General features: G+C 39.7%; 1 protein-coding gene across 1 annotated transcript; it reads right to left on the bottom strand.

The window, feature by feature from the left end:
- On the bottom strand, positions 1-25,166 carry LOC138363555 (glutamate receptor ionotropic, delta-1-like). The gene is made up of 5 exons (XM_069322908.1): positions 25,122-25,166; positions 23,622-23,807; positions 18,871-19,029; positions 965-1,097; positions 1-239 (listed from the first exon to the last, which is right to left on the bottom strand). Exons 1-5 carry the CDS (start codon positions 25,164-25,166, stop codon positions 1-3), a joined length of 762 nt encoding a protein of 253 aa, XP_069179009.1.
- Between the last annotated feature and the right edge of the window lie 690 nt (positions 25,167-25,856).

Genomic DNA, 25,856 nt, shown 5'->3' with positions numbered 1-25,856 from the left:
CTAATAGACATCATGTCGTTGTACCTTCATCTTGGCGTACTGTGAGAACCCCAGACTGATGGAGAGGGTGTAGCCCTTCTGTATGAGCTCCGTGATGGTCTCCGGTGGCCTGACGACCCTAGGGATGGAGAGGAAGGCGGTGAGGTTGCCTTGGTACACTGCCACCAGCACCATCACCACCAGCCAGGTCGACACCAACACCACCCTGCCACCACTGCTCCTCGGCTGCTCTCCTGACGCTGAGAAACTGTGGTTAATACACTCTTAAGCTCTAAGTTGTCAGCCATTCTGTATTAAATATTAAATGTATGTATATTGGTTAGAATTGTAAAAATACCTATATCACCTTCTGTAGTTAAATGCTCAGTGACTCACTATACTCTATGATGTCTAACAGATCCCTAACCCTATCCATGGAAGACAGAAAAAAGTGTATATATTTGTTAACATTTTAATGTTACAAATGAATGACCACGTCTGTGGTAGAAACAACTGTTACTGTATGTAGATACAAGGCTATTTTATATTTTTTTTTATTAAATTCTTGGTTGTGGCGACTAATAATCTAAGTAAGTTGGAACTGATATTCCTAAACAATCGTCGTAATATGTTTTGTTTATACAATTTATTACAAAAACTGACCCTCACACAAACAATAGAGGCTACACTTTTCCAGGTAACTGTTTACCGCATCAGCGTATTCCGAATTAAGTATTTTTTTTTTATAAAACTGTGACTACCCTTTCTCCGGCGTCTATACCATAGGTATGGCAGTCCATAACACAAAAAATAAACTATAAAAAATATTGCACAATAAATAATCCATAAAAACAGCAACCAAAATTGTAATTTATACATTAAAACTTACAATGCAATGCAGTCAAACACAAATATGTTTCCAAAATAGACACTCAGACGATTGTGCTATCACCTTAGGACGACATGATAATAAGATAGAGATTACCCATATAAACGGCAGCCTTGAGGGTGGTGGTGACTGGGGCGAGGCTTGGTCGTGGGGTCTGGTCCGCCTCCCGCCAGGTCGCCATCAACATGGTCGACATCAACGCCAGGAACCCACCAATCACACACCATGTCTGCCACAACACAAATGACGTTTTTTTTTTATAAATGCAAATCATTGTACTTATAAACGACAATCTGGTTAACCTTCTATAAATATATAGACGCTTACATGCAACTCTATGGACAATTATATCCTTAATATTCTAATAGTAGTAATAAACCTCCTACCCTCCTCCTCCCTCACCCTGACGTCAACCCGTCCTCTGGTCTAATACGTTGCATTCTTTGTGGAATCAACTAATCCATTAAAAATGCAACCTATTAGTGAAAATAAATCACCCTATTATTAGGCCATATGCAATAAAATTATATATATATATATATATATATATATATATATATATATATATATATATATATATATATATATATATAAATATATATATATATATATATATATATATATAAATATATATATATATATATATATATATATATATATATATATATATATATATATATATATATATATATATATATATATATATATATATATATATATGCGGAAAATCCACAGAGAAATATGAAATGAGGTGAACGTTTCGGCTTGTTAAAGCCATTGTCAACACCAGACTGACTAAGGAGAAGGGAAGGGGGAGAATATATAGGCTGACACCTGACCAACCCATCCCTAGGGAAAGAATTAACCAAAAACAGGTATAACTTAGCTTAGAATGGTCAAAGAGGATAAAGCGGTCAGAGAATAAGGATGAAAGATTAAAGAAAAGCCTCATGAACACACAATATATGAATATGCAATTATAATGAGACATTGTAAGCCTCTCTATCAGAGTTGTTTCTTAAACTGTTGTGCAATATTATAACTTAAAAATGGATCAAGTTTGTACATACCAGTACTAACATTAAGAAGATTTGGACACTGACTGATTAGAGCAGACTCAATCAAATTCCGTTCCACGAAATCCCCACAATTGGTAATGCTTTTTGCCCCATTCCAGTTAATATTGTGATCGCATAAACTCGTATGTAGATACAATGCATTAGACGTTTGGGCAGTTCTAATACTATAAGCATGTTGTGACAACCGCAATTGTAAGGACTTTCCTGTTTGTCCAAGGTACACAGAATCACAATCATTGCAGGGAATCGAATACACACAACCTGCTGTGTCAGGGGAGTTTTTTATTAAATTGGATTTGATCGTACTATTAGTGAACACCAAATTTATATTAAGTTTCTTAAAAATCAGAGACAATTTTTCAAGTCCACTCGCATAAGGTACCACCAATGAGTTAATAATTTTTGGTTTCGCCTTAGGGACGTAATTATAAAACGTACGCTTGGCTTGTACAAACGAGAAATCCAAAAACCTCTTAGGATATTGTAAACTCTTCCCAATTTCATATATTTTAACAATCACTTCATCAAAAAACTCAGGGCTGCAAACCCTCAAAGCTCGTAGAAACATTCCTGAAAATACTGCCTGTTTAACTTTACTATGATGATTCGAATAAAAATGAACATACGACCCCACGTTGGTAGGTTTCCTATACACATTAAATTTGAACTTTCTAGTGACTCTATGAATCATAATGTCCAAAAACGGAAGAGTACCATTCTCCTCAGTCTCACAAGTGAATTTTATTGAAGGTACCAAAGAATTGAGTTTATTAAGAAAAACTATCTGGTCTTTGTTGCACGGCCATAAGCACAAAATATCATCAACATACCTAAACCAAACTACATTAGCCGGGATAATCCTGGATAAGATTTTTGTTTCAAAGAATTCCATATACAAATTGCTTAAAACTGGGGACAGGGGATTGCCCATCGCCATACCAAATGTTTGTTTGAAAAATTTTCCATTAAAACTAAAATAATTGTCTTTTATACACAATTTAATAAGTTCCAATACTTTATTGGTCTGCAAACTCAAATTATATTTAGGCAGTTCCTCACGTAGAAATTATAACAGATCATCAACAGGAACTTTAGTGAATAAAGAGGTCACATCGAAACTTATAAGTTTAAAATCAAAATTTAAATTCAGTGTGGATAGCTTATTAACTAAGTCCACATTGTTTGTCAAGTGTGAGTTGGAAATAGTACCAACTATAAGGGACAAAACTTTGACTAACCACTAAGAGAGTTTATAAGCCGCCGAACCAATTGAACTAATAATCGGCCTTGCCGGATTATATGGCTTATGAGTCTTTATAAGACCATACATGTAAGGAAGAGAGGGGGATCGACTTGTTAGCCTAGATATCAACTCTTTATCGCCTTTACACACAGTTTTAAGAGTTTTGTTAAAATGTGCAATCACTTTTTCAGTAGGATCTCTGTTAACCAATAGATAAGTATCAATGTCTTCGAAGAGTAACTCCAGTTTTCGGACAGTCATCTTTATTCATAATAACTACTGCATTTGACTTATCAGCCTTGGTAATATGTAATGAACAATCTTTTTTGAGATTTTTAAACGCATGAACAAATCGACTTGGACAATTAGGAACAGAATTGTTAAGTAAAACGCCATACATCATACCTTTGCACACATTAATATCTTCAACTGAGACATTGCTATACTTTTCAAGATTGCTGAAACCTTTTGCAATATCTACATAATTGACTGTTCCGTTAGATGTGGCAAAGCTCAGGCCATATCCTAATGCAGTAATCTTGTCATTATCAAGCTGTCTATGCGAGAGGTTTATAACAAAATCCCGGTTGGTGTGTTTATTCCAGTCACTTTGTTGAATAAGTTTCTTTAATTTGAAATCAAGTTTAGTACTCACCATTCTGCAGGCAGACCTCAAAGTTGTGTAACAGTAATCCATCATACAACGGTTCCACTCAGGCGGAATGGCTTGGAGAAAAGCGTACTTACAGTTATTCACAACTTTAAAACATTCACGAACTTCAAATTTAAGTAAATCGATGTTTTTCATAAGCACTATGCGGGGTATCTCATCAAACGGCTGATCTGACAATTTAAGAACGCTGTTGGGTAATAATGAACGGGGAAGCACTTGTTCACTGAGGCATTTTCGAAGAAAACGAAGACAAATAAGTGTAATACACTCTTATTATACAAATAAGTGTAATACACTCTATAGTAAATCACTTCTTTTCTTCACCTTAAAAGTACGAAAATGAGTTTTGGAGAACTCCTATTTCAATTAAGCCCTGATGCTAAGAAAATAGTTAGAGGGATAGAAGCCCTAAACTAGAAAATAATAAATACAGAATATGCGGTCATATTCAATGAAATATATATATATATATATATATATATATATATATATATATATATATATATATATATATATATATATATATATATATATATATATATATATGTCGTACCTATTAGCCAGAACTCACTTCTCTGCCTACTATGCAAGACTCGATTTGCCTAATAAGCCAAGTTTTCATGAATTAATTGTTTTTCGACTACCTAACCTACCTAACCTAATCTAACCTAACTTTTCGGCTACCTAACCTAACCTAACCTATAAAGATAGGTTAGGTTAGGTTAGGTAGGGTTGGTTAGGTTCGGTCATATATCTACGTTAATTTTAACTCCAATAAAAAGAAATTGACCTCATACATAATGAAATGGTTAGATTTATCATTTCATAAGAAAAAAATTAGAGAAAATATATTAATTCAGGAAAGCTTGGCTTATTAGGCAAATCGGGCCTTGCATAGTAGGCTGAGAAGTGAGTTCTGGCTAATAGGTACGACATATATATATATATATATATATATATATATATATATATATGTCGTACCTAGTAGCCAGAACGCACTTCTCGGCCTACTATGCAAGGCCCGATTTGCCTAATAAGCCAAGTTTACATGAATTAATTGTTTTTCGACTACCTAACCTAACCTAACCTAACTTTTTTTGCTACCTAACCTAACCTAACCTATCAAGATAGGTTAGGTTAGGTTAGGTAGGGTTGGTTAGGTATATATTAGATATATATTAGTTATATAGTTATATAGTTATATAGTTATATAGTTATATAGTTAGGTATATATTAGTTAGATATATGACTGTAAGTCATATATCTACGTTAATTTTAACCACAATAAAAAAAATTGACCTCATACATAATGAAATGGGTAGCTTTATCATTTCATAAGAAAAAAATTAGAGAAAATATATTAATTCAGGAAAACTTGGCTTATTAGGCAAATCGAGCCTTGCATAGTAGGCTGAGAAGTGCGTTCTGGCTACTAGGTACGACATATATATATATATATATATATATATATATATATATATATATATATATATATATATATATATATATATATATATATATATGTCGTACCTAGTAGCCAGAACTCACTTTTCAGCCTACTATTCAAGGCCAGATTTGCCTAATAAGCCAAGTTTTCCCGAATTAATATATTTTCTCTATTTTTTTTCTTATGAAATGATAAAGCTACCCATTTCATTATGTATGAGGTCAATTTTTTTATTGGAGTTAAAATTAACGTAGATATATGACCGAACCTAACCAACCCTACCTAACCTAACCTAACCTATCTTTATAAGTTAGGTTAGGTTAGGTAGCCGAAAAAGTTAGGTTAGGTTAGGTTAGGTAGGTTAGGTAGTCGAAAAAACATTAAATCAGGAAAACTTGGCTTATTAGGCAAATCGGGCCTTGCATAGTAGGCTGAGAAGTGCGTTCTGGCTACTAGGTACGACATATATATATATATATATATATATATATATATATATATATATATATATATATATATATATATATATATATATATATATATGTATATATATATATATATATATATACATATATATATATATATATATATATATATATAACTGAAAACTCACACCCCAGAAGTGACTCGAACCCATACTCCCAGAAGCAACGCATCTGGTATGTACAAGACGCCTTAATCCACTTGACCATCACGACCGGACATAATGAGGTGATAGCCGAGGCTATTTGAACCACCCCACCGCCGGCCCAATTCTGGGGTGTGAGTTTTCAGTTGCATATGTCCTGGGGACCATTCAGGCTTGTTCGCATTTGTGTTCCTCACGTGTTGCCCCAAAGAATGAGGTGATTTGGTAAAATGCTATGCCCAAGATAACTATCCGAGTGCCGGCGGTGGGGTGGTTCAAATAGCCTCGGCTATCACCTCATTATGTCCGGTCGTGATGGTCAAGTGGATTAAGGCGTCTTGTACATACCAGATGCATTGCTTCTGGGAGTATGGGTTCGAGTCACTTCTGGGGTGTGAGTTTTCAGTTGCATATGTCCTGGGGACCATTCAGGCTTGTTCGCATTTGTGTTCCTCACGTGTTGCCCCAAAGAATGAGGTGATTTGGTAAAATGCTATGCCCAAGATAACTATCCGAGTGCCGGCGGTGGGGTGGTTCAAATAGCCTCGGCTATCACCTCATTATGTCCGGTCGTGATGGTCAAGTGGATTAAGGCGTCTTGTACATACCAGATGCGTTGCTTCTGGGAGTATGGGTTCGAGTCACTTCTGGGGTGTGAGTTTTCAGTTGCATATGTCCTGGGGACCATTCAGGCTTGTTCGCATTTGTGTTCCTCACGTGTTGCCCCAAAGAATGAGGTGATTTGGTAAAATGCTATGCCCAAGATAACTATCCGAGTGCCGGCGGTGGGGTGGTTCAAATAGCCTCGGCTATCACCTCATTATGTCCGGTCGTGATGGTCAAGTGGATTAAGGCGTCTTGTACATACCAGATGCGTTGCTTCTGGGAGTATGGGTTCGAGTCACTTCTGGGGTGTGAGTTTTCAGTTGCATATGTCCTGGGGACCATTCAGGCTTGTTCGCATTTGTGTTCCTCACGTGTTGCCCCAAAGAATGAGGTGATTTGGTAAAATGCTATGCCCAAGATAACTATCCGAGTGCCGGCGGTGGGGTGGTTCAAATAGCCTCGGCTATCACCTCATTATGTCCGGTCGTGATGGTCAAGTGGATTAAGGCGTCTTGTACATACCAGATGCGTTGCTTCTGGGAGTATGGGTTCGAGTCACTTCTGGGGTGTGAGTTTTCAGTTGCATATGTCCTGGGGACCATTCAGGCTTGTTCGCATTTGTGTTCCTCACGTGTTGCCCCAAAGAATGAGGTGATTTGGTAAAATGCTATGCCCAAGATAACTATCCGAGTGCCGGCGGTGGGGTGGTTCAAATAGCCTCGGCTATCACCTCATTATGTCCGGTCGTGATGGTCAAGTGGATTAAGGCGTCTTGTACATACCAGATGCGTTGCTTCTGGGAGTATGGGTTCGAGTCACTTCTGGGGTGTGAGTTTTCAGTTGCATATGTCCTGGGGACCATTCAGGCTTGTTTGCATTTGTGTTCCTCACGTGTTGCCCCAAAGAATGAGGTGATTTGGTAAAATGCTATGCCCAAGATAACTATCCGAGTGCCGGCGGTGGGGTGGTTCAAATAGCCTCGGCTATCACCTCATTATGTCCGGTCGTGATGGTCAAGTGGATTAAGGCGTCTTGTACATACCAGATGCGTTGCTTCTGGGAGTATGGGTTCGAGTCACTTCTGGGGTGTGAGTTTTCAGTTGCATATGTCCTGGGGACCATTCAGGCTTGTTCGCATTTGTGTTCCTCACGTGTTGCCCCAAAGAATGAGGTGATTTGGTAAAATGCTATGCCCAAGATAACTATCCGAGTGCCGGCGGTGGGGTGGTTCAAATAGCCTCGGCTATCACCTCATTATGTCCGGTCGTGATGGTCAAGTGGATTAAGGCGTCTTGTACATACCAGATGCGTTGCTTCTGGGAGTATGGGTTCGAGTCACTTCTGGGGTGTGAGTTTTCAGTTGCATATGTCCTGGGGACCATTCAGGCTTGTTCGCATTTGTGTTCCTCACGTGTTGCCCCAAAGAATGAGGTGATTTGGTAAAATGCTATGCCCAAGATAACTATCCGAGTGCCGGCGGTGGGGTGGTTCAAATAGCCTCGGCTATCACCTCATTATGTCCGGTCGTGATGGTCAAGTGGATTAAGGCGTCTTGTACATACCAGATGCGTTGCTTCTGGGAGTATGGGTTCGAGTCACTTCTGGGGTGTGAGTTTTCAGTTGCATATGTCCTGGGGACCATTCAGGCTTGTTCGCATTTGTGTTCCTCACGTGTTGCCCCAAAGAATGAGGTGATTTGGTAAAATGCTATGCCCAAGATAACTATCCGAGTGCCGGCGGTGGGGTGGTTCAAATAGCCTCGGCTATCACCTCATTATGTCCGGTCGTGATGGTCAAGTGGATTAAGGCGTCTTGTACATACCAGATGCGTTGCTTCTGGGAGTATGGGTTCGAGTCACTTCTGGGGTGTGAGTTTTCAGTTGCATATGTCCTGGGGACCATTCAGGCTTGTTCGCATTTGTGTTCCTCACGTGTTGCCCCAAAGAATGAGGTGATTTGGTAAAATGCTATGCCCAAGATAACTATCCGAGTGCCGGCGGTGGGGTGGTTCAAATAGCCTCGGCTATCACCTCATTATGTCCGGTCGTGATGGTCAAGTGGATTAAGGCGTCTTGTACATACCAGATGCGTTGCTTCTGGGAGTATGGGTTCGAGTCACTTCTGGGGTGTGAGTTTTCAGTTGCATATGTCCTGGGGACCATTCAGGCTTGTTCGCATTTGTGTTCCTCACGTGTTGCCCCAAAGAATGAGGTGATTTGGTAAAATGCTATGCCCAAGATAACTATCCGAGTGCCGGCGGTGGGGTGGTTCAAATAGCCTCGGCTATCACCTCATTATGTCCGGTCGTGATGGTCAAGTGGATTAAGGCGTCTTGTACATACCAGATGCGTTGCTTCTGGGAGTATGGGTTCGAGTCACTTCTGGGGTGTGAGTTTTCAGTTGCATATGTCCTGGGGACCATTCAGGCTTGTTCGCATTTGTGTTCCTCACGTGTTGCCCCAAAGAATGAGGTGATTTGGTAAAATGCTATGCCCAAGATAACTATCCGAGTGCCGGCGGTGGGGTGGTTCAAATAGCCTCGGCTATCACCTCATTATGTCCGGTCGTGATGGTCAAGTGGATTAAGGCGTCTTGTACATACCAGATGCGTTGCTTCTGGGAGTATGGGTTCGAGTCACTTCTGGGGTGTGAGTTTTCAGTTGCATATGTCCTGGGGACCATTCAGGCTTGTTCGCATTTGTGTTCCTCACGTGTTGCCCCAAAGAATGAGGTGATTTGGTAAAATGCTATGCCCAAGATAACTATCCGAGTGCCGGCGGTGGGGTGGTTCAAATAGCCTCGGCTATCACCTCATTATGTCCGGTCGTGATGGTCAAGTGGATTAAGGCGTCTTGTACATACCAGATGCGTTGCTTCTGGGAGTATGGGTTCGAGTCACTTCTGGGGTGTGAGTTTTCAGTTGCATATGTCCTGGGGACCATTCAGGCTTGTTCGCATTTGTGTTCCTCACGTGTTGCCCCAAAGAATGAGGTGATTTGGTAAAATGCTATGCCCAAGATAACTATCCGAGTGCCGGCGGTGGGGTGGTTCAAATAGCCTCGGCTATCACCTCATTATGTCCGGTCGTGATGGTCAAGTGGATTAAGGCGTCTTGTACATACCAGATGCGTTGCTTCTGGGAGTATGGGTTCGAGTCACTTCTGGGGTGTGAGTTTTCAGTTGCATATGTCCTGGGGACCATTCAGGCTTGTTCGCATTTGTGTTCCTCACGTGTTGCCCCAAAGAATGAGGTGATTTGGTAAAATGCTATGCCCAAGATAACTATCCGAGTGCCGGCGGTGGGGTGGTTCAAATAGCCTCGGCTATCACCTCATTATGTCCGGTCGTGATGGTCAAGTGGATTAAGGCGTCTTGTACATACCAGATGCGTTGCTTCTGGGAGTATGGGTTCGAGTCACTTCTGGGGTGTGAGTTTTCAGTTGCATATGTCCTGGGGACCATTCAGGCTTGTTCGCATTTGTGTTCCTCACGTGTTGCCCCAAAGAATGAGGTGATTTGGTAAAATGCTATGCCCAAGATAACTATCCGAGTGCCGGCGGTGGGGTGGTTCAAATAGCCTCGGCTATCACCTCATTATGTCCGGTCGTGATGGTCAAGTGGATTAAGGCGTCTTGTACATACCAGATGCGTTGCTTCTGGGAGTATGGGTTCGAGTCACTTCTGGGGTGTGAGTTTTCAGTTGCATATGTCCTGGGGACCATTCAGGCTTGTTCGCATTTGTGTTCCTCACGTGTTGCCCCAAAGAATGAGGTGATTTGGTAAAATGCTATGCCCAAGATAACTATCCGAGTGCCGGCGGTGGGGTGGTTCAAATAGCCTCGGCTATCACCTCATTATGTCCGGTCGTGATGGTCAAGTGGATTAAGGCGTCTTGTACATACCAGATGCGTTGCTTCTGGGAGTATGGGTTCGAGTCACTTCTGGGGTGTGAGTTTTCAGTTGCATATGTCCTGGGGACCATTCAGGCTTGTTCGCATTTGTGTTCCTCACGTGTTGCCCCAAAGAATGAGGTGATTTGGTAAAATGCTATGCCCAAGATAACTATCCGAGTGCCGGCGGTGGGGTGGTTCAAATAGCCTCGGCTATCACCTCATTATGTCCGGTCGTGATGGTCAAGTGGATTAAGGCGTCTTGTACATACCAGATGCGTTGCTTCTGGGAGTATGGGTTCGAGTCACTTCTGGGGTGTGAGTTTTCAGTTGCATATGTCCTGGGGACCATTCAGGCTTGTTCGCATTTGTGTTCCTCACGTGTTGCCCCAAAGAATGAGGTGATTTGGTAAAATGCTATGCCCAAGATAACTATCCGAGTGCCGGCGGTGGGGTGGTTCAAATAGCCTCGGCTATCACCTCATTATGTCCGGTCGTGATGGTCAAGTGGATTAAGGCGTCTTGTACATACCAGATGCGTTGCTTCTGGGAGTATGGGTTCGAGTCACTTCTGGGGTGTGAGTTTTCAGTTGCATATGTCCTGGGGACCATTCAGGCTTGTTCGCATATATATATATATATATATATATATATATATATATATACATATATATATATATATATATATATATATATATATATATATATATATATATATATATATATATATATTTTTTTTTTTTTAGACAATAGGGAAGGGAGTACCACCTCTGGCTGGAAGAAGGGGGACCCATAGCCTCGGAGGAAACCACACATAACGCATTGGAGGGAATGTAGGTCCCTTCCAATACAGTTTCTGTGTGCTTTTCTCCTACCACCCCCTTCCCTTTTTTTTCTTTATTGTGTATTTAAAGGTATATATATATATATATATATATATATATATATATATATATATATATATATATATATATATATATATATATATATATATATATGTCGTACCTAATAACCAAATTATAATATATAACCAAATAACTAAATAAATAATAACCAAATAAATAAATAATCAAATAAATAAATTAACCAAATAAATAATAATATATAATATATAACCAAATAATATATAACCAAAAATTATAATAATAACCAAATAAATTTTTTTTTTCCTTTATTGTGTATTTAAAGGTATATATATATATATATATATATATATATATATATATATATATATATATATATATATATATATATATATATATATATATATATATATATGTCGTACCTAATAACCAGAACGCACTTCTCAGCTTACTATGCAAGGCCCGATTTGCCTAATAAGCCAAGTTTTCATGAATTAATGTTTTTTCGACTACCTAACCTACCTAATCTAACCTAGCTTTTTCGGCAACCTAACCCAACCTAACCTATAAAGATAGGTTAGGTTAGGTTAGGTAGGGTTGGTTAGTTTCGGTCATATATCTACGTTAATTTTAACTACAGTAAAACAAAATTGACCTCATACATAATGAAATGGGTAGCTTTATCATTTCATAAGAAAAAAAAAAGAGAAAATATATTATTTCAGGAAAACTTGGCTTTTTAGGCAAATCGGGCCTTGCATAGTAGGCTAAGAAGTGCGTTCTGGCTACTAGGTACGACATATATATATATATATATATATATATATATATATATATATATATATATATATATATATATATATATATATATATATATATATATATATATATATATACATATATATATATATATATATATATATATATATGTCGTACCTAGTAGCCAGAACGCACTTCTCAGCCTACTATGCAAGGCCCGATTTGCCTAATAAGCCATGTTTTCCTGAAATAATATATTTTCTCTATTTTTTTTCTTATGAAATGATAAAGCTACCCATTTCATTATGTATGAGGTCAATTTTTTTTATTGGAGTTAAAATTAACGTAGATATATGACAGAACCTAACCAACCCTACCTAACCTCACCTAACCTATCTCTATAGGTTAGGTTCGGTTTGGTAGCCGAAAGAGTTAGGTTAGGTTAGGTTAGGTAGGTTAGGTACTCGAAAAACAATTAATTCGTGAAAACTTGGCTTATTAGGCAAATCGAGCCTTGCATAGTAGGCTGAGAAGTGCGTTCTGGCTACTAGGTACGACATATATATATATATATATATATATATATATATATATATATATATGTCGTACCTAGTAGCCAGAACGCACTTCTCAGCCTACTATGCAAGGCCCGATTTGCCTAATAAGCCAAGTTTTCATGAATTAATTGTTTTTCGACTACCTAACCTACCTAACCTAACCTAACCTAACTTTTTCGGCTACCTAACCAAACCTAACCTATAAAGATAGGTTAGGTTAGGTTAGGTAGGGTTGGTTAGGTTCGGTCATATATCTACGTTAATTTTAACTCCAATAAAATAAAATTGACCTCATACATAATGAAATAGGTAGCTCTATCATTTCATAAGAAAAAAAATAGAAAAAATATATTAATTAAGGAAAACTTGGCTTATTAGGCAAATCGGGCCTTGAATAGTAGGCCAAAAAGTGAGTTCTGGCTACTAGGTACGACATATATATATATATATATATATATATATATATATATATATATATATATATATATATATATACATATATGTGTGTATATCACGAAAATAAACACGTGATTAAGAATGTGACAATGTCAGACCACGGAGGAAAAATGAAACAGGAAATTTCCTTAAGTACTTTCGTATATTAAATACATCTTCAGAAGGTCAATTCAGAAGGTCACCTTCAGAAGGTGACCTTCTGAAGATGTATTTAATATACGAAAGTACTTAAGGAAATTTCCTGTTTCATTTTTCCTCCGTGGTCTGACATTGTCATATACATATATATATATATATATATATATATATATATATATATATATATATATATATATATATATATATTATTAAATATGACCGAAAAAGTAAGATTAATAATTCTAACACGAATTTTCTCTATCTTTCTTACATTTCTTTTCACTGTTGATGGTAATACAAAGATCAATTCTCCAAAATTCATTATTATTTCTAGTCTGATGCGACACTTGAGCGTGTTTCGTAAAACTTATTACATTTTCAAAGACTTTAGTTTACAAACACACAACTGAAACTGAATAGAGCTTGCACATTTTCGAGTTTATATCTACATTTGGGTGAGGTGGATGAGGTGAAAACAAACTTTCAACAATGGGTATTGAATGGGTATTAAATTCAAACACAAGACAGAACACGAAACAATGGGTATTGAATGGAAGTAATTGTAGAAAGCCTATTGGTCCATATTTCTTGATGCTTTTATATTGGAGCGGAGTCTTGAAGTGGGTAGAATATGGTTGTGCATTAATTGGCTGTTGATTGCGGGTGTTGACTTCTTGATGCCTCGCAGACGTCAAGCCGTCTGCTATCGCTGTATCTATCGATGATTTCTGTGTTGTTTGCTAAGATTTCTCTGGTGATGGTTTGTTTGTGGAAAGAGATTATATGTTCCTTAATGGAGCCCTGATTCTTATGCATCGTTAAACGCCTGGAAAGAGATGTTGTTGCCTTGCCTATATACTGGCTTTTTTGAGGCTTACAGTCCCCAAGAGGGCATTTGAAGGCATAGACGACGTTGGTCTCTTTTAAAGCTTTCTGCTTTGTGTCTGGAGAGTTTCTCATGAGTAGGCTGGCCGTTTTTCTGGTTTTATAGTAAATCGTCAGTTGTTTCTTCTGATTTTTGTCTGTGGGGATAACGTTTCTATTAACAATATCTTTCAGGACCCTTTCCTCCGTTTTATGGGCTGTGGAAAAGAAGTTCCTGTGAAATAGTCTAATAGGGGGTATAGGTGTTGTGTTAGTTGTCTCTTCAGAGGTTGCATGGCATTTCACTTTCCTTCTTATGATGTCTTCCATGAAACCATTGGAGAAGCCGTTGTTGACTAGGACCTGTCTTACCCTAGAGAGTTCTTCATCGACTTGCTTCCATTCTGAGCTGTGGCTGAGGGCACGGTCGACATAAGCGTTAACAACACTCCTCTTGTACCTGTCCGGGCAGTCACTGTTGGCATTCAGGCACATTCCTATGTTTGTTTCCTTAGTGTAGACTGCAGTGTGGAAAACTCTGCTCCTTTCCATGACTGTTACATCTAGAAAGGGCAGCTTCCCATCCTTCTCCATCTCGTAAGTGAAACGCAACACAGAACTCTGCTCAAATGCCTCCTTCAGCTCCTGCAGATGTCTGACATCAGGTACCTGTGTAAAAATGTCGTCAACATACCTGCAGTATACGGCCGGTTTCAAGTTCATGTCGACTAAGACTTTTCGCTCGATGGTACCCATGTAGAAGTTTGCAAACAGGACACCTAAGGGAGAAACCATGGCGACCTCATCTACTTGCTTATACATGTGTCCATCCGGGCTCAAGAAGAGTGTTTCTTTAGTACAAGCTTGGAGTAGTTTCCTTAGACTGTTTTCTGGTATGTCAAGAGGAGTACAGACCGGATCACGGTACACTCTGTCGGCTATCATCCCGATTGTTTCATCCACAGGTACGTTGGTAAACAGAGATTCTACGTCCAACGAGGCTCTTATCCCTGTGGCCCGTGTTCCCCGCAGCAAGTCAACAAATTCCTTTGGAGACTTCAGGCTGAAGGCGCAAGGGACATAAGAAGTCAGCAAGCCGTTGAGTTGTTTCGCCAGTCTGTACGTGGGTGTGGGTATCTGGCTGATGATTGGCCGAAGTGGGTTTCCAGGCTGGTGTGTCTTGACATTTCCATACGCATATCCAGGTTTATATTCCCCAATAATCTTTGGCAGGTGGAGTCCAGATTTCTTGGCGTTCACAGTTTCTATCAATTTGTTGACCTTTGCTTTCAGTTCGGCTGTAGTGTCCTTCGTTACCCTTTGGAATTTAGTTTGGTCAGAGAGTATGATGTTCATTTTCGCCAGATATTCGTCTTTTTTAAGAATGACGTATATTAGCGACTTGTCGCCTCTCCTGACAACTATCTCCTTGTTCTCACGAAGGCTCTTAGCTGCCGCTTTGAGCTCGGGGGACAGTATGGTGCTTCTGTAGTTGCCTCGATTCTTTCCTCCTTCTGCAATAAGTTCTGCTTGTAAGGTATCTTTGGTGGTGATCTTCTTTTGTGCTTCGAGGTCGAATATGTCGTCCAACAGAATCTCCAACTCCACTTTCCGGGCCATCTCACTCGGTCTGGACATAACGTGACAGTTTATACCCAGATTTAGGAGAGTGACTTCGTCCTCAGTGAGGTTGATTCCTGCAAGGTTCAGGAAGCCATCTCTTGGTCGTGGAATTGCCATAGGTCCTCCATATAACGTTGATAGTTTCTTGATTATCCTTGTTTCAATGCTGAGGTGATGTCGGTCTGTGAGGATGTCGAGGTGTTGTTCAATGCGAGTACGGAGACTTTCGTCGATGTTGCTGTTTCTCCATTCTTTTGTAGCATGAAGTAGTTGCGCTTTGTTGTCTTTGATTTCATTTTCTGCCTTGTATATCTGATCACGAATCAGATCTTGGCGATATTTTATCGTGAAGGCTTGATTCCTTGCTGCTGGGTTGTGCGTTTTAATATTAGTATATTTTGGTAGCAGTCTTTCCTGTAGACATATATTATTAAATATGACCGAAAAAGTAAGATTAATAATTCTAACACGAATTTTCTCTATCTTTCTTACATTTCAATTCACTGTTGATGGTAATTCAAAGATCAATTCTCCAAAATTCATTTTTATTTCTAGTCTGACGCGACACTTGAGCGCGTTTCGTAAAACTTATTACATTTTCAAAGACTTTAGTTTACAAACACAACTGAAACTGAATAGAGCTTACACATTTTCGAGTTTATATCTACATTTGGGTGAGGTGGATGAGGTGAAAACAAACTTTCAACAATGGGTATTGAATGGGTATTAATTTCAAACACAAGACAGAACACGAAACAATGGGTATTGAATGGAAGTAATTGTAGAAAGCCTATTGGTCCATATTTCTTGATGCTTCTATATTGGAGCGGAGTCTTGAAGTGGGTAGAATATAGTTGTGCATTAATTGGCTGTTGATTGCTGGTGTTGACTTCTTGATGTGTAGTGCCTTGCAGACGTCAAGCCGTCTGCTATCGCTGTATCTCTCGATGATTTCTGTGTTGTTTGCTAAGATTTCTCTGGTGATGGTTTGTTACACGTTTGTCACAACACCTATGCCCCCTATTAGACTATTTTACAGGAACTTCTTTTCCACAGCCCATAATATATATATATATATATATATATATATATATATATATATATATATATATATATATATATATATATATATATATATATATATATATATATATATATATATTAGTTGATTTTATACCCGCACTGGGTCAGGTGATAATACAATAAAGGTGAAAACATGGGGGGATACATAAGGGATAAATGTGAGGTGAAACATAGAGGCTGCAGAAGGCTTATTGGCCCATACGAGGCATCTCCTATCTAAACACAAAGATTAATCCAGTGTAATTGGCCTATTATGTTGGACATTGTCTTGTCTGTTGGCATCGATATGTTCTTGTCTTGTCCTTACTCTCATGGTGGGTAGAGTAAATAGTTCCGTGATTTGGGTGTTCATGGTAGGTCGCTCTATTCTTATGTGAATTGCCTCAAGAAATTGTAATCCTCTTGCATCCTGGGTTTTGTCTATTATGCAGGTATTCTTGTTCAACATTTCTCTTGTTAGAGTAATGTCATGGGCTTGTCTCATGTGATTCCTAGGGGCACCAGATTGAAGATGGCATGTCAAACGCCTCGTCAGCTTGGTCGACGTCATACCTATGTACTTACATTGAAGGCTACATCCTTCGTGGGGGCAAGTGTACATGTATACAACGCTTGACTGCTGTAGAGGGTTCTCCGTCGGCTTCGGAGTACCCATTTCATTATGTATGAGGTCAATTTGTTTTTATTGGAGTTAAAATTAACGTAGATATATGAGCGAACCTAACCAACCCTACCTAACCTAACCTAACCTATCTCTATAGGTTAGGTTAGGTTAGGTAGCTGAAAAAGTTAGGTTAGGTAGGTTAGGTAGTCGAAAAACAATTAATTCATGAAAACTTGGCTTATTAGGCAAATTGGGCCTTGCATAGTAGGCTGAGAAGTGCGTTCTGGCTACTAGATATATATATATATATATATATATATATATATATATATATATATATATATATATATATATATATATATATATATATACATATATATATATGTATATATATGTATATGTATATATATATATATATATATATATATATATATATATATATATATATATATATATATATATATATATATATATATATATATATATATATATATATATATATATAACTGAAAACTCACACCCCAGAAGTGACTCGAACCCATACTCCCAGGAGCAACGCAACTGTTATGTACAAGACGCCTTAATCCACTTGACCATCACGACCGGACATAATGAGGTGATAGCCGAGGCTATTTGAACCACCCCACCGCCGGCACTCGGATAGTAATCTTGGGCATAGCATTTTACCAAATCACCTCATTCTTTGGGGCACACGTGAGGAACACAAATGCGAACAAGCCTGAATGGTCCCCAGGACAATATGCAACTGAAAACTCACACCCCAGAAGTGACTCGAACCACTCGAGTCCTCTCGAGTGGAGGTGATTTGGTAAAATGCTATGCCCAAGATTACTATCCGAGTGCCGGCGGTGGGGTGGTTCAAATAGCCTCGGCTATCACCTCATTATGTCCGGTCGTGATGGTCAAGTGGATTAAGGCGTCTTGTACATACCAGTTGCGTTGCTCCTGGGAGTATGGGTTCGAGTCACTTCTGGGGTGTGAGTTTTCAGTTGCATATTGTCCTGGGGACCATTCAGGCTTGTTCGCATATATATATATATATATATATATATATATATATATATATATATATATATATATATATACATATATATATATATATATATATATATATATATATATATATATATATACATTCTGTCCACATATGCTATTGCTGTAATATATACTTTTTTTTAACATGAGGATTGGTTGAGAAACCCCTGCTCAAAGCAGGCAACTTAAAGTAGTCTCTCACTTAAGGAATAATTCAGACCCTATTGGTATAACAGTGTCGAGGTAGTCTCACTGAGGACCCGCTTATCAAGGGATTGAGTATCATCGAGGTTACCATCCAGTTACTGGGCAGACCCAATGATGCCCGACCTAATAACTGACTGATGGTACGAGATGATTGGAGGTAAACTTAGTGATACGATAGAGTACAACTAATACAGCATCAGGAAACATGATCGTGAGCCATACTTACTTGCCACGTATATATTTGGAAGAGGAGGAACTGGTCGTCCTTGTGTGTGGGAACCTTGGTAATGAACCTGGTGTTGTGTATCCCGAACCACTCACTGAAGTCCAGCACCTCGGCCCGCTCCTCCAGCACTGACAGCGACGCTGACCCGAAGTCTGCTTCCTGAAGCACCATACACACTCTGTGTGTCGCAGTCTCACTTTACAGAATATTATGTGTGTTACATACAACCATTAAGTGCTATTATATGTGTTACAAAAATTACAAACTATTATTGTGTTACAATCAAAACATACTGTTATTGTGTGTTACATCCGTTACCCAATTTGATCGTTTGTTACATACAACCTTTATAGACTATTATTGTGTATTACACACAATAATTACAGACTATTGTTGAATGTTACACACAATCATTGCAGACTATTATTGTGTTACATCATTATAGACTATTATTATGTGTTACACACAATCATTGCAGGATATTATTGTGCGTTATATACAACAATTATAGAGTATTTGTGTTACATGCAATCAGTATAGACTATTATTGTGAGTTACACACAATCATTGCAGGATATTATTGTGTGTTATATACAACAATTATAGACTATTATTGTGTTACATGCAATCATTATAGACTATTATTATGAGTTACACACAATCATTGCCGACTATTACTATGTGTTACAATCAGTCATTGCAGGATATTTATTGTGTGTTGTACACAACCATTACAGACTGTTGTTGAGTTTTACATACAATAATTACAGACTTATTTTGTGTTACATTTTCCTTTGTTGTTGTAGTTGACTCTTGCGGTGCCCTCGTGGCTCTGGAGTCCTTTAATCCAGTCCATCCGGTGGTAGTCGAGATTCAACAATGGCTGTTTCTTATCTCCAGTAGATTTAAGGCAGTGGAGTTTTGTTGGGTTCCCAGCCATATTGGTGTTTCCTTAAATGAGCATGCGGACGCTGTCGTTAAGGAAGCTATCCGCACTTGTCCCATCTCTTGTAAAGGTATTCCTTATTCCGACTTCTACCCAGTTATTTATTCCTCCATCCTTGCCCGTTGGAAGGGTTGTTAGTCTTCTGTTACTGGAAACAAACTGTGTGCTCCTAAGAGTAGTGCGTCCCCATAGCCTTCCTCCTTCCACCATAACCGACGGTCGGAAACGGCTCTGGCAAGGTTATGTATTGGCCATACACGTTTAGCTCACGGGCACTTAATGGAGCGCTGCCTTGTACCTTATTGTCCAAAATGCATTGTTCCTCTTACAGTTGTGCATATCCTTGTTGAATGTCCTGACTTTCAGGACGAACGTGTGTCTTGCTTCCCGACCGTCCCTCACGGTCATTTGTCCCTCGATAGTATCCTTGGAGACTCGGATACTTTTGATATCGTTTGACTAATGCGTTTCTGCTCTCACACTGGCATCCATAGTGATATTTAGCGCCCTATGATTATTCCGCACATTTGATAGTGCTACATAGCCTTCCCGGCTTGGTGCCTTCCTTTGATAATTACTTACTTGTGTTACAACCATTACAGAGTATTGTTGTGTGTTACAACCATTACAGACTATTATTGTGAGTTACATACAACAATTACAGATTGCTATTATGTGTTGCATAAACCCATTTTATACTATTAGTGTTACAGACAACTATTACATGCTATAATCATGTTACATGCAGCTATTACATACTATAATCATGTTACATGCAGCTATTACATACTATAATCATGTTACATACAACCACTACAGACTAATATGTGTAACACACAAACATTTCAGACCATTATCCTGAGCTGCAAACCACAATTACAGACTATTATGATATGTTACAAACAACATTTATGGACTGCTGTAGTGCCGACCAGTCTAATTTGAATGACAGAATTTTATGAAAAGACCAATTGTGATACATTCCTAAAGACTGATTTCCTATTGGCGGGGGCAGGTAAACTGTTAGCTAGGCTCAATAAGTTTAGACTTCGGGTTATTAAGGCTAGGCTAGGCTTATTAAGGTCGGTCCTCCCCGAGGCCTACGTCAGGTATTTCCTAGGATGCAACCCACAGCATACTTGTACATATTTACTGCTAGGTAAACAAACAGAAGCATTAGGTGTCAGAAAACGTGGCCAAGTGTCTCATCCAACACTTGGATACAGCCCGGGATCATTTGGCTGTGAACTGACAGTAGTGCCCATTGCAACTTACTCTTTTGCAACTTTTACACAACTCATTGCAATTTTTACGTAATGGTAACCAACGTTTCAAATGCAATCTACTATGAAACATAACGGCTCACAAACACCGACGTTCCTTATGCACCGAGCTCTATATGTTAGGTAGGTTGCTTGGGTTTGTACATTTTTGGTTTGTTTAGGAGGCTGGATTACTTATTGAGTGACACATCAAGCACCTGTCCTCCTAAGGTTTCCCGATGTCAAGAAAACCGTCAATTTAAAATGTCCTCCCCTAACCTACCAGAGGACTTTAAACAGAAAACGGTACCGTACGTCACATTCGCGAGCCGCCTCCATTTTCTAGTACGACAATTTTAGGCTGTTTGTTTACGCATTCGAGCGAAAAGCGACGTTCTTTGTAGAAGGACAGGTTGATAAGAGAATGGACACCTCTGACTCACAGGCCAGGTACCACAACTTACCTTGGCCAACGCAGAGATTGAATGAATCTTCTTGGTCGCCATGTTGGAATGCCCATCTTGAAGCTCGATGAGCGTTTAAGGCGATGCTTTCATGCCTCACAAAGAGTCGTAATGGAGTCACACTTAATTATTATCATGTTTCATATATATCATTTTTAAAACGATTATTCCTCTCAAGGCGATTTTTTATTCATAAGGGTAAAATTAACTTTACCTACTAACGTTAGTGTTGTTAATTATGTAATATGACGAATTACAGAGACTAAAGTCATGCACCAATAGATGGGTATATACAAATTTATGTATGTACACAGGTCTTATACTAATTACAATACCACAATAGCAACAATGCTATTAGTGCAAAAATAATTAGTGTTTTAATGTTGAATGCAAACTTTTCCACTAATGTGACATTTTTTGTTAAAAGAAATCAAATTTCTCTCCGTATTAATGTCATCCTTCAGCGAGATGACACCCACAAGGTAGCTGACGAAGCACTTAACAAAAAAATTACATAATGTAATAATTTGTTTCGTCAGGAACATAAAGCCTGTATGTATATGTACTTTAGGCTTATATCGAGGTACTCAAGGTAGAACTACTGACGCTAACCAGGATACAACCCCCCCCCCATCTGTTGTGTGACTCCGCTATCTATTCGCTACTAGGTGAACAGAGGCATTAGGAGAAATAAAACATACACAATCATGCCCGTCATGGAATCGCACTCAGGATCCCAGATTATGAGTTGAGAATGTAGCCAACTGTACTACACGAGCCAATCAATAATACTACATCGACACTTGAAGGACCTAGCTAGTCATGACCCAGATGTCTCAAACACACTACGGGTAAAAATCACTAAGTAATAAGCCCTAGAACGTGTTTAGACATATAAATAATATGTAATAATATGCCTCGGTTATCGTTACTTACGGAAGATAACTGCAGTTATCGAATCTTGATCTCCAGTTACTTCAGCAGTTGCAAATGATTGAAGAATGACTCTTTGAAGAAGAGCCAGGACGCGCTCCTGAAAACTACATTAATGAATACGCAGTTAGCAATGATTTTGGATTTTGGATTTGGGGTCTGACGGCTGAGTGGACAGCACTCGGGGTTCGTAGTCCTAAGGGGTCCGGGTTCGATCTCTGGCGGAGGCGGAAACAAATAGGCATTTTTTTACCCTGATGCCACTGTTCACCTAGCAGTAAATAGGTACCTGGGAGTTAGACAGCTGCTACGGGCTGCTTGCTGGGGATGTATGTGTATGAAAACTAGGATTAAGGACTTAATCCAATGCTAGTGGCTATACAAGAATGAAAGAACTCTTGTATCTATAAATAAATAAATGTGACATGATATACCTTGAATTTAGTAACTCTTCATTCACTCATGGGTATTAAACGAGGTGATCATGTGGCCCACCCGAAGTCTTGTAGTGCAGTCTAGTACTTATATTACAGTAGGTGACCTACTCTGTGACACCTCAAATAGGATAGTTCACCCTAGCTAGCTCTGAACTGACAAGCTGTAACCACTCAAACAGATTAGGATATCAGAACAGTGTTGTGTACCTTAGCATGTTAATGAAAACAATAGATAACTAGATACCTAAAAGGCTAACAATCAATAAAATAAGTACATGTATTTTTCAGATGAGCATATTAGGCCTATATCCTTTTCTTTAAAACAAGATGCTTATATATGATCTAAATGAAGGATTAGCAAGAGAGAATTCGTATACCATCTTTACCTCTCTCAACTAGAGTGCTACAGCCTCATGTAACACTGACTCAACAGCGTACTTTACACAGTAAGTTACAGTCTACTTTGGAAATAAGTTAATTGGCGAAATATGTCATACATATTAATGGGAAAGAAGCCGCGAGCAACAAGATGTGCTGGGTTGTTATTCTAATATGGCCGCCCAGTGCCTACAAAAAATCGTGCTGAACCCTATACGTTTACGTACATAGGAACACCATCACCATATAATTAAGTAGGCCAGCCAGAGGCTTAGGGCCCGCGCAGGAATATCTCTGAAAACAAAAATCACCATTGACAGCTAGTACTCACCCTGCGCTCCAAAACTCCTATGGCGCCATTAAAAGAACCATTTGCAGTCTTGAAACCAAATCCCTGGACGTATCGAAAGGTCAGGTTAAAGTCGAGGTTCTTCCTGATGTTGTCGAGGAAACTTCCCAGGTCCCCTTGCAGGGTCAGGGAGCCGCCCACTGTGACTGGAACCACTTCGTTAAACCCCTGTCAAACATTACCCTGCTGTTATACAGTCTGTAACAACAGCATACTCTTGTCTTTATTGTATTTATATTTTGACTCATTCGTGTGTGCTCTGACTTACGTGTGTATATATATCTTTGTTTGTATCTATTTCACAAGTATATGGGTATGTTTGTACAATATACACAAGTATACATGTATGCTCATCTCTATGTACTCCAATAACTGCAGGAGGCGGTTGAGTACATAGGAACAACTTACTCGGAGACGCTGAAAGAATCTTTGTAGCGTAGACAGTTCTGTAAGGCTCGTAATGCCTTGAAACAGCTCGCTCCACCATAGCAAATCACAAGCACTCACACGAGCCCCAATAACAACAACTACCCGTAGGAGTCACCCTGTACAGCCTCGTGGCATCTTTGGACGTGATAATGACCAAGGAGTTGAGAGGACCCACCATTGAAGACGTCACTTCAGTCTTGGAGCTCTCTGCTGGTCTATCCCGGGTAATTAATTACTCCATTTGAACTAGGATAATTTCCTCTGAAACTCGTTTAGTTGTCCTACTTATTTTCCACTAGATGTGGCACCTGCGTTTTCGAGAGCCCGGGGCCAGGATTCAAGAAGCATTCGAAACAAAAACGCCGACAATTTAGAAATGATGCACAGTTTCGTAAGTGCTTGTGAAACTGCTTGGTGAATCCTGGTCCAGTCATCCGATACGTGCTCTCTCTGCATCTTCCATACACACTCCCTCCCCATCTTCCCCTACACACACCCTCCCCATCTTACCTTACACACACACACCCTCCCCATCTTACCCTACATACACCCTCCCCATCTTACCTTACACACACACACACCCTCCCCATCTTACCTTACACACTCATCCTCCCCATCTTCCCCTACACACACCCTCCCCATCTTCCCCTACATACACCCTCCCCATCTTACCTTACACACTCATCCTCCCCATCTTCCCCTACACACACCCTCCCCATCTTACCTACACACACACCCTCCCCATCTTACCCTACATACCCCCTCCCCATCTTACCTTACACACTCATCCTCCCCATCTTCCCCTACACACACCCTCCCCATCTTCACCTACACACCCTCCCCATCTTACCTTACACACACCCTCCCCATCTTCCCCTACATACACCCTCCCCATCTTACCTACACACACACCCTCCCCATCTTACCTTACACACACCCTCCCCATCTTCCCCCTACATACACCCTCCCCATCTTACCTACACACACACCCTCCCCATCTTACCTTACACACACCCTCCCCATCTTCCCCTACATACACCCTCCCCATCTTACCTTACACACACCCTCCTCATCTTCCCCTACATACACCCTCCCCATCTTCACCTACACACACCCTCCCCATCTTACCTTACACACACACCCTCCCCATCTTCCACTACACACACCCTCCCCATCTTCACCAACAGCCACCCTCCCCATTTCTCCTACACACGTCCTCCCCATTTTGCCCTAAACACACCCTTCCCATCTTCCCCAACATATACACTCCACATACTCCCCTACATACACCCTTCTAATCTTCCCAAACACACATCCTCCCCTACACACATCTTCCCCATCCTCCCTACACACATTCACTCAACATCCTCCACTATACACACAATCCCCCTCCTATACTCCACACACACTACCCATCCTACCCTTCATACACACTTCCCACCCCCCCCTACACACACCCACCTTATCCTACCCTTTACACAAATTCCCCATCCAACCCCACACACCCACACACTCCCAACCTACCCTACACACACACACACACACACTCCCCAATGAACCCCCACACCACCCTCCCGAACCTTCCCTCCACACACACCCTCTCAATCCTCCCTTACTCGCACACTCCCCATCCTCCTCTACACAAAGCTATCTGCACCAGAAGCTGTCGGTAATCGCTGCCGTAATGGAACTGAGACTTCTGGCATCTGACCTTTCTTCCGGTCAACATCTTGTAGAAGATTTCATTTCCAGCCACGATATCTTGCCAGTTGTGCTTGCATGCACCAA

The sequence above is a fragment of the Procambarus clarkii genome, chromosome 11 (genome assembly GCF_040958095.1).
Source record: "Procambarus clarkii isolate CNS0578487 chromosome 11, FALCON_Pclarkii_2.0, whole genome shotgun sequence".
Classification (NCBI taxonomy): domain Eukaryota; kingdom Metazoa; phylum Arthropoda; class Malacostraca; order Decapoda; family Cambaridae; genus Procambarus; species Procambarus clarkii.
This window is presented reverse-complemented; position numbering and strand designations above follow the sequence as displayed.